The sequence below is a fragment of the Chlorocebus sabaeus genome, chromosome 8 (genome assembly GCF_047675955.1).
Source record: "Chlorocebus sabaeus isolate Y175 chromosome 8, mChlSab1.0.hap1, whole genome shotgun sequence".
NCBI classification, from domain to species: Eukaryota; Metazoa; Chordata; class Mammalia; order Primates; family Cercopithecidae; genus Chlorocebus; species Chlorocebus sabaeus.
Genome location: NC_132911.1, coordinates 101,640,879 through 101,654,821, shown reverse-complemented (window position 1 = coordinate 101,654,821; position 13,943 = coordinate 101,640,879). Strand labels below are relative to the sequence as shown.

Genomic DNA, 13,943 nt, shown 5'->3' with positions numbered 1-13,943 from the left:
TGGAGCTGGACACGGTGGCTCATGCCTATAATTCCAGCATTTTGGGAGGCCTAGGTGGGCAGATCACATGAGGTCAGGAGTTTGAGACCAGCCTGGCCAACATGGTGAAACCCCGTCTCTACTAAAACTACAAAAATTAGCCGGGCATGGTGGCCGGTGCCTGCAATCTCAGCTACTAGGGAGGCCAAGGCAGAGAATTGCTTGAATCCAGGAGGCGAAGGTTGCAGTGAACCAAGATCGTGCCATTGTACTCCAGCCTGGGTGACACAGCAAGACTCTGTCTCAAAAAAAAAAGTTAATAAATATCAACCTAGGTAAAAATTTCCATTAGCAACACAGAGCAGGCCATGCTTACATTTAATTCTCCAGGCAGCCAACAACTTCACATTGCTCATTTAAGAGGTTTCAGCTCATTATATGAAATGTATTGCAATTTTATGAATATTTTGATGTCAGGTTTAGAGATATATGCAAAAATGAAAATAAGTGCCTCTTAATACATTGTGATTCCCCAAAAGCAGAATTTGGGGGCTGTGTAAGGTGAATTCTGCCAGGAGCAATGGTTCACACTTGTAATCCCAACACTTTGGGAGGCCAAGGCAGGAGGATTGCATGAGGCCAGGAATTTGAAACCAGTCTGTGCAACATAGTAAGATCCTGTCTCTACAAAAAAATTAAACAATTAGTTGGGTGTGGTAGTGCATGACTGTAGTCCTAGTTAGTTGGGAAGCTGAGTTGGGAGGATCGCCTGAGTTCAGGCTGCAGTGAGCTATGAGAGTGCCACTGCACTCCAGCCTGGGCAACAGAATAATATCCTGTCTAAAAAAAAAAAACAGGTGAATTCTTAGATTTTCTTCGTTAGCTTTTAAGTAGTAAATTAACTGTTATATGTAAACTTTACTAAATGCTGTGGTATCTACCCTTGGAACATCTCTGGAATTCTTCCAGCAGTGTGTGAGGTGGGGTTGGGGGTGGGAGGGAGCTCAGGCCCCACCATCCCCTGACCAGACTGCAGGGCCAACTTCCTTTTAAATCTTTGTCTCCCACTTCTAGAATTGACGCCATATTGCCACAAAATGCTCTCTTAAAACACAAACATAACTTCTGAGTGTGTAGTATTGATCCAAAGGGGAATCTATAATAAGAAAAGAAAAGGGTTTCAAGGTTAATTAGCAGAAATAAAATGAGCCAGTTTGGTAAATTTAGAAAAGAATGTCAACAAGACCTCATGAGACAGACCACCACCACAGACCACAAGCTGGCTGGCTGTAGAGTAATTTGTGAAGTGGTGGGAATCAAGAATATACTGGGGCCCGGGCGCGGCGCCTCACGCCTGTAATCCCAGCACTTTGGAGGCCAAGGCAGGTGGATCATGAGGTCAAGAGATCGAGACCATCCTGGCCAACATGGTGAAACCCTGTCTCTACTAAAAATACAAAAATTAGCCAGGCGTAGTGGCAGGCACCTGTAATCCCAGCTACTCTGGAGGCTGAGGCAGGAGAATCGCTTGAACCCGGGAGGCAGAGGTTGCAGTGAGCCAAGATTGCACCACTGCACTCCAGCCTGGTGACAGAGCAAGACTCTATCTTAAAAAAAATAAAAAAATTTAAAAAATAAAGAATACTCTGGGAGTTTGGGCAAGGAGGATTAAGGTTTCCAAAAAGGCTGATATACCCCACTGGTTGCTCAGGAGATAGGTCCACCCTCTCAAAGGAAAGTGGTGTAACAAAGAGGAAAAGTGTGCACAAACAAAGCAGGCAGCCATTAGCAGTGGGGCAGCATGCCTTCCAGTTAACGCCCCCTTGAGGAGGGCCTAGGGAGGAGTGTGGAAGGGGATGGGTGCCACTGATAAGGCTGGTCAAGGGGAAGAATCCGAAGTGCAAAGGGTTCTGGGTACAGCACAGCCAGCTTCTCTGACTCTACCTGCCAGTGTTGTTGCCTGGAGCGACCTTTAGCCTAGAGCAGGTGCTCGTTCCTTCTCCTGTTGCAGCCTGCTATTTAGATCCCTGCTCTTTGCCACAACCCAGGAAGGTCAAGTCTGTCCAGAGAGTACAGTGGGTGCAAAGACAAAGCGACACCCACTGTTGACTGCTTAAAGCCCTCCACGGCTCCCACCCCTGCAAAATGAAGCTCAAAATCTTCCTTGGAGCCCTCAAGGTCCTAATGATTGCTGGCTTATCTCCAGCTCAGACCACCTGCCTGGCAGACCCAGCACCACATCAGAGCCCCACTGCCACACTCCATCCTCATGCCTCTGCCACCTGCTGTCCCACAGGGCTCTCCATGGTCAGGACCTTCACTGGGAACGATCCCCTTAAACCAGCCATTCTTAAGTGTGGTTTGGGGAATTCTAGGGGTCCCTGAGCCCTTTTCAGAGGATCCATGAGGTCAGAACTATTTCCATAATAACATGAATGTTTGCCTTTCATACTCTCATTCTCTTGTGGGTATATAGAGAACAAAAAGTTTGTTGATCTGGTTTTAGATTTCACATTGCAACTAACCTTTAAGAAACTACTCTTTGTCAAGTTTTGGTGTAGTATCAAAGAACATTCACAATTATATGAAAAGGCTATTTAAATGCTCTTCCTTTTTCCAACTACATATCCATGCATTTTCATATAATCTAACGAAAACATTTCATGACAGATTGAATGGTCAAGAAATGACAATTCAGCTGTCTTCTATGAAGCCAGACCATTACAAGATTTGCAAAACTGTAAAACAGTGCCACTCTTCTTTTTTTTTTTTTTGATACAGGGTCTCACTGTTGTCACCCAGGCTGGAGTGCAGTGGCACCATTATGGCTCACTCATGCCGCCTCAACCTCTGGGGCTCAAGTGATCCTGCAGCCTAAGCATTTCAAATAGCTGGGACTATAGGTGTGCACTTTCTTTTTTTCTTTTGAGACAGTTTCGCTCTTGTCACTCAGGCTGAAGTGCAGTGGGATGATCTCGGCTCACTGTAACCTCCGCCTCCCGGGTTCAAGCAATTCTCCTGTCTCAGCCTCCTGAGTAGTTGGGATTACAGGCGCACACCACCACACCAGGTTAATTTTTGTATTTTTAGTAGAGACAGGTTTTCACTATGTTGGCCAGGCTGGTCTCAAACTCCTGACCTCAAGTGATCTGCCCACCGCGGCCTCCCAAAGTGCTGGGATTACAGGTGTGAGCCACCGTGCACGGCCTAACTTTTTAATTTTTTTGTAGAGACAAGTTATCCCTATGTTGCCCAGACTGGTCTCAAACTCCTGGGCTCAAGTGATCCTCCCACCTCGACCTCCCAAAATACTGGAATTACAGGCATTAGCCACTGCACCTGACCACGCACCTGGCCAGGAAATATAGTTTTTTATACACATATAGTTTGTTAACACATCCTGATTTTATTGTTGTTATTTTTAAATTTCTGATCAAGTAGATACCAATAGATCTAACCCACATAAACAAAAACTCCCTTGATTGTCCTCAGGATTCTTAAAAAACAAATGAACAAAAGTTCTTGGGGATTCTTAATAATTTTTGGCTGGGCGGCCGGGTGCGGTGGTTCAAGCCTGTAATCCCAGCACTTTGGGAGGCCGAGACGGGCGGATGACAAGGTCAGGAGATCGAGACCATCCTGGCTAACACGGTGAAACCCCGTCTCTACTAAAAAATACAAAAAACTAGCCAGGCGAGGTGGCGGGCGCCTGTAGTCCCAGCTACTCAGGTGGCTGAGGCAGAAGAATGGCGGGAACCCGGGAGGCGGAGCTTGCAGTGAGCTGAGATCCAGCCACTGCACTCCAGCCTGGGCGACAGAGCGAGACTCTGTCTCAAAAAAAAAAAAAAAAAAAAAAAAAAAAATTTGGCTGGGCACAGTGGCTCACACCTAGAATCCCAGCACTTTGGGAGACTGAGGCGGGGGGCTTGCTTGAGCTCAGGAGTTCAAAATCAGCCTGGACAACATGGCGAAACCCTGTCTCTATAAAAAATACAAAAATTAGCCGGGTGTAGTGGCATGTGCCTGTAGTCCCAGCTACTTGAGATGCTGAGGTTGGAGGACTGAGCTCAAGAGGTCAAGGCTGCAGTGAGCCATGATCATGCCACTGCACTCCAGCCGGGGAGACAGTGAGACCCTGTCTCAAAATAAAATAAAATAAAATAAAAATAATTTTTAGTGTAAAAGGAGGGATCCTGAGACTAAAGCTTGAGAACTACTACCTTACACTAAGCCTGCTCAGCAGGAAGAGTTGAGCTATAATGTAGCTATGCCTCTACTTTTGCACACTGATTCTACCAAATTAATGATCTTTCCACATGCCTGTCTCTTCCACTACTCTGTGCACCTCCTGATGGTGTCTATTCATCTTAAACACTACCCCCGCCCCACAACCAGTGTCTGGCACAGAGCAGAATTCCAGATAAATGAATGAGGTAAGAGATAAGCCCATGTGGACAGACATCACAGGCTGCAGAGTGAACAGCCTGCAGATGTTCACACGATGGGTGGATAAATAGATGCGTTATTTTTTCAAACTGACTCAAGTTGTTACTGAGACTTTGATCTGAATTTAAACATAAAAGATAAACATTTTTAAAACCCAGAAAGTTCAAACAAAAAATTAACCTAAGAAACCATTCTGCTATTTCTACTCTGTTAAACTTTCAGGAACATATTTGCAAGCAAATAACCAGTAAAATAAATCATGCCAGTGGATGCCATAGCTTTAGCCAAAATGATTTGCCACTAAAAAGTGAAATGTGGGCCGGGCGCGGTGGCTCAAGCCTGTAATCCCAGCACTTTGGGAGGCCGAGACGGGCGGATCACGAGGTCAAGAGATCGAGACCATCCTGGTTAACACGGTGAAACCCCGTCTCCACTAAAAAATACAAAAAAAACTAGCCGGGCGTGATGGCGAGCGCCTGCAGTCCCAGCTACTCGGGAGGCTGAGGCAGGAGAATGGCGTGAACCCGGAAGGCGGAGCTTGCAGTGAGCTGAGATCTGGCCACTGCACTCCAGCCTGGGCGACAGAGCGAGACTCTGCCTCAAAAAAAAAAAAAAAAAAAAAAGTGAAATGTGGCCTGGGCCATATTCTGAACAAATAGTCCAAGAGCCAAGAGAAGCAAACATGCATAAAATACAAAACACTATAGTATTCTAAGAATGAAGAGAAGGTCATACCCTCAGGGCAAGGACTACCAATGAGCATGCATTTCCATTTTTGTTCCCCATCAAAATCAGAACAAAAGCAGATTGCACTTGAGAATCCAGGCCACAGGCATAGTGTTTGCCTTCTGGTTTCATGATTATCACGCCACTGTTTTCTTTTTCTTTTTTTTTTGAGACGGAGTCTCACTCTGTCACCAGGCTGGAGTGCAGCGGCACGATCTTGGCTCACTGCAACCTCCACCTCCCAGGTTCAAGCAATTCTCCTACCTCAGCCTCCTGAGTAGCTGGGATCACAGGCACTTGCCACCATGCCCAGCTAAGTTTTGTATTTTTAGTAGAGACAGGGTTTAACCATGTTGGTCAGGCTGGTCTCGAACTCCTGACCTCGTGATCCGCCCACTTGGCCTCCCAAAATGCTGGGATTACAGGCATGAGCCACCACGCCTGGCCCACTCCACCATTTTCATAAGTCAAGCAGCCCTCCAGCATATCTGGGAGCAGCCACTTGCACAGCTCATGGAGTGAAAACACCCATGCCCACTTGCAGTCTTGGGGTGGAAAAGATACGTTGTGTCCCATCCCCCTCTTTGTCTCAGACACATTCTCTTGAAAAATGAGAAGAAGGAATCAATGCTGGATGCAAGGTTGGTGCCTTTAGCAAAATGGGCTTCTAGGCGAAGGAGGACGACAGTGAATGCTGACAACCAGGGAAGGTGGGGGTGATGTGGTCTGTGTGTGTGTATCAGAGGGAGGAAAGGAGGGAGAGAGAGACTTGGAGCCCAGAGAAGCAGTGTGCTTTTCCAGGCAAGTGTGTGGTGGCTTTTCCTGAGACCAGCCCCATCAGAAACCCAACTGTGCAGCCACTGCTGGTGATCCAGAAATCAGGTATCTTGGCCAGGTATACTGGCACATGTCTGTAATCCCAGCACTTTGGAGGGTCGAGGTAGCAGATCACTTGAGGCCAAGAGTTTGAGAGTAGCCTGGCCAACATGGTGAAACCCTGTCTGTAATAAAAATACAAAAATTAGCTGGGCATGGTGGTGTGCCCCTGTAAACCCAGCTACCCAGGAGGCTGTGGTGGGAGATGTGCTTGAACCCAGGAGGCGGAGGTTGCAATGAGCTGAGATTGTGTGCATCGTCAGCTTTTTATATATATATATATAGAGAGAGAGAGAGAAAGAGAGAGAGAGATGTTGTTAATCATCTTGGAATTTGTTTTTCAAAACGTTTCAATTAACATATTAAACACTTCCCACTCATTTTCACATTTGCAAAAGTCTTGTTTACATCACTATGGAAACAAGGACTTTCAAGAACCTGGAAGATCTATCACTGGGGTCCTCATTTAGTTAACATCAATAAAGATTCTGACCTCTGAAAACAGGGCTCTTCAGGTCCCTGTGGTCCCTGATTGTAATTTCAGATGCTGCTGAGGCTACCAGGTCGTTGGGCAGTTCTCTTAGCAGCCTTTGTAAGGGGTCAGCTTCGAGTGGCCAACAAGATACAAATGTCAAATACAGTTTCAAAGAACTTATTAGAATGATAATTGTGGTAAAGCTTTTACTTACTGCGTACCTAGAATTTATGGGTGTTACCTCATTTATTCCTCACAGAAATGTTCCAAGGTTGGCATTCACATTTCCATTTTACAGATGATAAAACTGAGCCTCAGGGAGGTTATATCACCTACGTTGTATCACATCTATAGCCTCAGGGAGGTTATATGACATCTGGAAAGTAGCAGAGGCAAGACTTGAACCCAGGTCAATGCCAAAACTCATTCTCTTGGCACTACCCAACCTTCCTATAACCTCCACAAGCCAGGCTTACTAAGGCCCTTGTTTAGAATCAGCTGATTCATACGTTTTCTGTATGTTTTCATGACATTTTCTTTCTCTAGGAAACATGTTCACTGGATCAGATGAATAGACCCCTGGCATTTTCCATTCCTAATACCTCGATTCAGCTCACAATGTCCCCGCCTCTCTTCTGGGCCAGCTCTTTCTTCCCTGCTGCCACACAGGGAAGCATTATTAACAGATCTAGCTGGGCAAACCCAATACACAATTTTCATAACACCTTTGCCCAGATAGGTCCAACAACAAGGACATTTCAGATGAGAAATCTTGCCCCGAATATTGGAGAAAAGCCATGAGCTTCAGATTCAATTAAAGGCTTCAAAGGAAAGTTTATTCTGAAAACTCGTGTGCAACCATGTCCTCAACTCCAGATGCATTCACCACCGGTGAGGACCCCAGGCCCAGCACATCCAACGAGGACCCAGGGAAAGGAGAGCTTCCCAAACAGTCACCAATCCCTGTCCCTGAGCCCTCCCCGAACCACCCCCACCTGCCCACTTTTGGGGGTGGGCACCGTCACTCACCCAGAAGGGCCGTCTGCGGGTGGGTCCGAGCGTGTCTGCCTCTAGAGATGGACCTCCCACGTGACCGCTCCCTGGCCTCGGCGGGGAGGAGGAGGATCTGTCCCAGGAACAGCAGGAAGCAGCCTGCGAGCATCTTTTCCATTTTCAAGACAAGCAAGAGGGGCAAGGCTGTGACAAACACAACACGGGAAGGCGGCAGGGTGAGATTTCTGGGTCTCCCTGAACTCCAGGAGCGGCAGGCCTGCCGCCCCGCCTTTTCAGAGTTCAAACAGGCCGCTTGTACTCAAAATGCTGTTTGTGTGTTCGGTCTTTGAGAGCTTAAGTAGCCCCCATTGGTAGGCTCTTCTTGGACACTCTGAGCAGGGCATGCATAGTTGGAATTTTTCATCACTGTAATCACTGTAAGACTGAATGGAAAACTTGAGAAAAATCTATCCTGAAGTTTCTTATCAGCTAAGTTCATTATCAATTACTCATAGTCACATTTTACATTTTGGATTTGAACAAAAAAAAACTATTATATATCTGAGAGTTCCAAGTAACAATATTCGTTCAGTCTAATAATAGTAGATGGCACCAATTAGTTTATATAAATTATACATATAAAATTAATGTGTAGTTGACAGAAAGTAGTATCACATAGCCAGCCTCCCTGTCTCCCTGTCTCCCACATACATTTATTATGAGAGTGTTGGCACAATGGTTATGGGCTTTGACTCTGGTACTAGACTGAGGTCATGTGCCAATCCCTATTATAAATTCCTTACCTATATTAACTTGCTCAATTACCTAATATTATTCCCACATTCCCATAAGGCTCAGGAAGGGTCAGTGGCCTGCCCAAGGTCACACACAGTTAGCAAGTGTCAGAGCCAGAATTCAAACCCAGGGTCAAGGCTGGGTGCCATGGCTCATATCTGTAATCCTAGTGCTTTGGGAGGCCTAGAAAGAAGGATTGCTTGATGCCAGAAGTTTGAAACCAGCCTGGTCCACATAGCAAGGCCCCATTTCTACAAAAAAATATTTTTTTAACTCATTTAAAAAGTAAAAAAAGTCCAGATGTAGTGACTCACACCTGTAATCCCAGCACTTTGGGAGGCTGAGGTGGGCAGATCACTTGAGGCCAAGAGTTTGAGACCAGCCTGGCCAACATGGCGAAACTCAGTCTCTACTAAAAATACAAAAATTAGCCAGGTATGGTGGCTCGCGCCTGCAGTCCCAGCTACTTAGGAGGCTGAGGCACAAGAATCGCTTGAACCCAGGAGGCAGAGACTGCAGTAAGCAGAGATTGCACCACTATACTCCAGCCTGGGTGACAGAGCAAGACTCTTTCTCAAAAAAAAAAGAGTAAAACAAATTCAAACCCAGGACTAGCAGGTCAATTTTCCAATGCATTGATAAGTAGAAAACTGAAAGGAAAACCCCCAGAAATCAAGTCACAAAAAGCCATAGTTCTTTCCTTGTCAGAGGCAGGGACAGGGCAGGGGTGAGGCAGGGACCATGTTTCAAAACTTAAAAAAAAAAAAAAAAAAAACCTCGCTATTTCAGCAAACTGTTTGTTCAGCAAATTGCTTCCAGAAATTGACCTGGGAATGGACCCGGGCCTGTCAACCTTCAGAGTCCAGTTTTTCACACTTGCTGTGTTGAACTAGCTCACTATTTTTAATATAATTTTACTATGCCTTAAGATTATATTTAAAATAGTGAATGTTTATTCAGCATCTCCTATGTGCCAGCCACTGGGCCAAGTGCCTTCAACGTATTAAGTGATTTAATTCATAGAGTAACTCAGAGAAGTTAAGTAACTTGCCCAAAGTAACATTGCTCATAAGAGGTGAAGTTCCAGAACCCACTAGCTCAGTGGTCCCCAACCTTTTTGGCACCAGGGACTGATTTCATGGAAGACAATTTTTCCACAGACCCAGTCGGGGAGATGATTTTGGGATGATTCAAGTGCATTACATTTATTGTGCACTTTATTTCTATTATTATTACATTGCAATATGTAATGAAATAATTATACAGCTCAACATAATGTAGGAATCAGTAGGAGCCCTGAGCTTGTTTTCCTGCAACTAGATGATCTCATCTGGGGGTGACAGGAGACAGTGACAGATTATCGGGCATTAGATTCTCATAAGGAGTGTGCAGTTCACAATAGGGTTCATGTTCCTATGAGAATCTAATGCCTTAATTTGTGCAGCAGCAATTTTTTTAAAAAAGAATCTAATGGATTTAATGGTGCTGGTGATCTGACAGGAGGCAGAGCTCAGGCGGTAACGCAGGCGATGGGGACCGGCTGTAAATACAGGTGAAGCTGAGCTCGCCCACTGCGCACCTCCTGCTGTGCAGCCTGGTTCCTAAGAGACCACGGACCGATTCTGGCGGGGGTTGGGGACCCCAGCACTAGCTCACTACAAATAACTACTCTCCATACTCCCCTTTTTAAATCATTTTTTTTTTTCCTTTTTTTTGAGACGGGGTCTCACACTGTCGCCCAGGCTGGAGTGTAGTGGCGCGATCATGGCTCACTGCAAGCTTCGCCTCCCGGGTTCACGCCATTCTCCTGCCTCAGCCTCCCGAGTAGCTGGGACTACAGGCGCCCACCACCACGCCCGGCTCATTTTTTTTATTTTTAGTAGAGACGGGGTTTCACCATGTTAGCCAGGATGGTCTCGATCTCCTGACCTTGTGATCCGCCCACCTCGGCCTCCCAAAGTGCTGGGATTGTAGGCGTGAGCCACCGCGCCCAGCCCTTTTTAAACCATTTAAACTATTTTTTTGAGACACGGTCTCACTCTCTCACCCAGGCTAGAATGCAGTGATGTGATCATGGCTCATGGCAGCCTCAACCTCCCAGGCTTGAGCGATCCCCCCACTTCAGCCTCCCAAGTAGCTGGGACTACAGGTGTGAGCCAACACACCCAGCCTATTTAAACTCTTTACTAATTAGATTGGTCCCTTTTCATAGCTTTAACTCTGAGATTCCTTCTAAACAAAGGAAGAAAACTTAGAACATCTTGCCTCTTTCTCAAATCCTAAACTTACTATTTACTTTCAAGCTGCCTTGCTATTTATCATCTCAGGGCTTTTGTTAGGGGTGGGAGGACAGGGTCTCACTTTGTCATCTAGGCTGGAGTGCAGTGGCACAATAACTCACTGCCTCTTTGAACTCCTGAACTCCAGTGGTCCTCCCACCCAAGCCTCCCGAGTAGCTGGGACTACAGGTGTGCCACATGCCCTCACCTTATTTTATAAAACACTATTCAGTGCGTTTCATCATTTATATGTGATTTATTATTTTATTACTATTCCCCTTTCTCCAAACTGAACAGATAAAAAGTCCAGGCTTATTTGTTTCAAAATGTATACAACATGCTCTCAAGGCCCACTTCCACTCTGAGGCATTTGCACTCAAATCAAACACTTGGAATATGATGTGGTGTGTGATCATTTCCAAAAAACAAACATCATTGCATGTGGTTTGGGTTTAATGTGGATTTCAAGAAATGTTTGTATTTCCAAGTCACCATTGCTAACCAAAAGGCACTGAAGATAGGTGAAGAGTGAGCAGTTAAAAATAAACAAAGCAAAATAATGCTAGCTGTCTAACCCTGAGCAGGTTACTTACCCTCTCTTGACCTCAGTTTCCTCATCTTTAAAATGGAGATAACAGTAGACCTAATTGTTATATAGAATAAATCAGTTCATATGTAGATATATTTAAAGCACTTCAAACACTGTCTGGCACATAGGAAGTGCTGAATAAGTGTTAGCTATTTGTTGTCGTTGTTGTTGTTGTTGTTGTTACTATTTGGAGACAGAGTCTCGCTGTCGCCCAGGCTGAAGTGCAGTGGTGTGATCTTGGCTCACTGCAACCTCCGCCTCCCGGGTTCAAGAAATTCTCATGCCTCAGCCTCCCCAGTAGCTGGGACTATAGGTGTGCCACACCATGCCCAGCTAATTCTTTGTATTTTAGTAGATGTGGGGTTTCATCATGTTGCCCAGGCTGGTCTTGAACTCCTCACTCACCTCAGACTCCCAAAGTGCTAGGATTACAGGCATGAGCCACCACACTTGGCCTGTTGTTGCTGTTATTATTATTATTGGTATTATTCTGTAATCACACCAATCAATAGTATACACTGTTGACTGGGTGCGGTGGCTCACACCTGTAATCCCAGCACTTTGGAGGCTAAGGTGGGTGGATCACCTGAGGTCAGAAGTTCGAGACCAGCCTGATCAACATGGAGAAACCCCGTCTCTACTAAAAATATAAAATTAGCTGGGCATGGTGGTGCATGCCTGTAATCCCAGCTACGTGGGAGGCTGAGGCAGGATAATTGATTAAACCTGGAAGGTGAAGGCTGCAATGAGCCAAGATCATGCCATTGCACTCCAGCCTGGGCAATAAGAGCAAAAGCAAAACTCTATCTCAAAAAAAAAAAAGAAAAGAAAAGAAAAAGAAAGTATACACTTCTAATTTTGTCATATTAAGCCACTTAATGTATATTAGACAGATTTTATGCTTACTTATGTATATTATCCTAATAATGACATACAAATCCATAACTGTTAAATACACATTAGTATCTAAAAATATTTAAAACATTCTTTTTATCAAAATGCAATGGCAAAAGGCCGGGTGCAGTGGCTCACTCCTGTAATCCCAGCACTTTGGGAGGCTAAGGCAAGGCAACATGGCAAAACCTTGTCTCTACAAAAAATACAAAAATTAGGCTGGGCGTGGTGTCTCATGGTGGCTCAATCCCAGCACTTTGGGAGGCTGAGGTGCGAGGTCAGGAGATGGAGACCATCCTGGCTAACACAGTGAAACCCCGTCTCTACTAAAAATACAAAAAAATTAGCCAGGAGTGGTGGCGGGCGCCTGTAGTCCCAGCTACTCGGGAGGCTGAGGCAGGAGAATGGCGTGAACCCGGGAGGTGGAGCTTGCAGTGAGCCGCGATTGTGCCACTGCACTCCAGCCTGGGGACAGAGTGAGACCCCGTCTTAAAAAAAAAAAAAAATTAGCTGGGGAGGGTGGCACGCACCTGCAGTCCCAGCTACTTGGGAGGCTGAAACTGGAGGATTGCTTGAGCCCGAGAGGTCGAGGCTACAGTGAGCCATAATTACACCACTGTATTCCAGCCTGGGCAACAGAATGAGACTCCGTCTCAAAACAAACAAACAAAATGCAATGGCATGATAAGTCACAGACTAGTAGAAAATGTTTGTAAATATGTTTCTGATCGATTATTTCTATCCAGACTATATAAACTCTTTTTTTTTTTTTCTGAGACAGAGTCTCACTCTGTCACCCAGGCTGGAGTGCAATGGCGTGATCTTGGCTCACTGCAACCTCTGCCTCCTGGGTTCAGGTGATTCTCCTGCCTCAGCCTCCCGAGTAGCTGGGACTACAGGTATGTCCCACCACACCTGGCTAATTTTTGTATTTTTAGTAGAGATGGGGTTTCACTCTATTGGCCAGGCCAGTCTCGAACTCCTGATGTCAGATGATCTGCCTGCCATGGCCTCCCAGAGTGCTAGGATTACAGGCGTGAGCCACAGTGCCTGGCCGGGACTATATAAACTCTTATCACTCAATTAGAAGAGGATAAACAACCCACTTCAGAATGTGCAAAAGATTTGAATAGTCACATCACCAAAGAAGATACATGGACGAAAAACAAACATATGAAAACATGTTCAACCACGTTAGTCATTAGAAAAATACAAATTAAAAGCACAATAAGATGCCACAACAAATCTACTAGAATAGATAAAATTGAAAAGAGCATAATATAAGCTGGAATTGAAAAGAGTATAATATGACCTGGGAATATGAAAAAATTAAAAAACGCCGGGCGCGGTGGCTCAAGCCTGTAATCCCAGCACTTTGGGAGGCCGAGACGGGTGGATCACGAGGTCAGGAGATCGAGACCATCCTGGCTAACCCAGTGAAACCCCGTCTCTACTAAAAAATACAAAAAACTAGCCGGGCGAGGTGGCGGGCGCCTGTAGTCCCAGCTACTCGGGAGGCTGAGGCAGGAGAATGGCGTAAACCCGGGAGGCGGAGCTTGCAGTGAGCTGAGATCCGGCCACTGCACTCCAGCCTGGGCGACAGAGCGAGACTCCGTCTCAAAAAAAAAAAAAAAGAAAAAGAAAAAAAGAAAAAATTAAAAAACAATTTTTAAAAGACTGACATAACCAAGTGTTGGTGAGGATGTGAAGAAACTGGAACCTCGGCTCAGCACTGTGGTGCACACTTGGAATCCCAGAACTTTAGTAAGTCAAGGTGAGCAGATCGCTTGAGCCCAGGAGTTAGAGACCAGCCTGGGCAACATGGCGAAATCCCATTGCTACAAAACATACAAAAATTAGCCAGGCATGGTGGCACAAAGGAAGAAAACTT

The 13,943-nt window shown here is 45.6% G+C and overlaps 1 protein-coding gene across 4 annotated transcripts in view; it reads right to left on the bottom strand.

The window, feature by feature from the left end:
• Positions 1-13,943, bottom strand: part of MATN2 (matrilin 2) — a 168,349-nt gene that overhangs the window by 141,242 nt on the left and 13,164 nt on the right. For all 4 annotated transcript variants that reach the window (XM_073018239.1, XM_073018238.1, XM_008001170.3 and 1 more), the window contains exon 2: positions 7,532-7,699. In XM_073018239.1, the coding sequence (XP_072874340.1) occupies positions 7,532-7,673 (142 nt within the window). In that variant the 5' untranslated portion in view covers positions 7,674-7,699. The remainder of the gene's footprint in view (positions 1-7,531; positions 7,700-13,943) is intronic.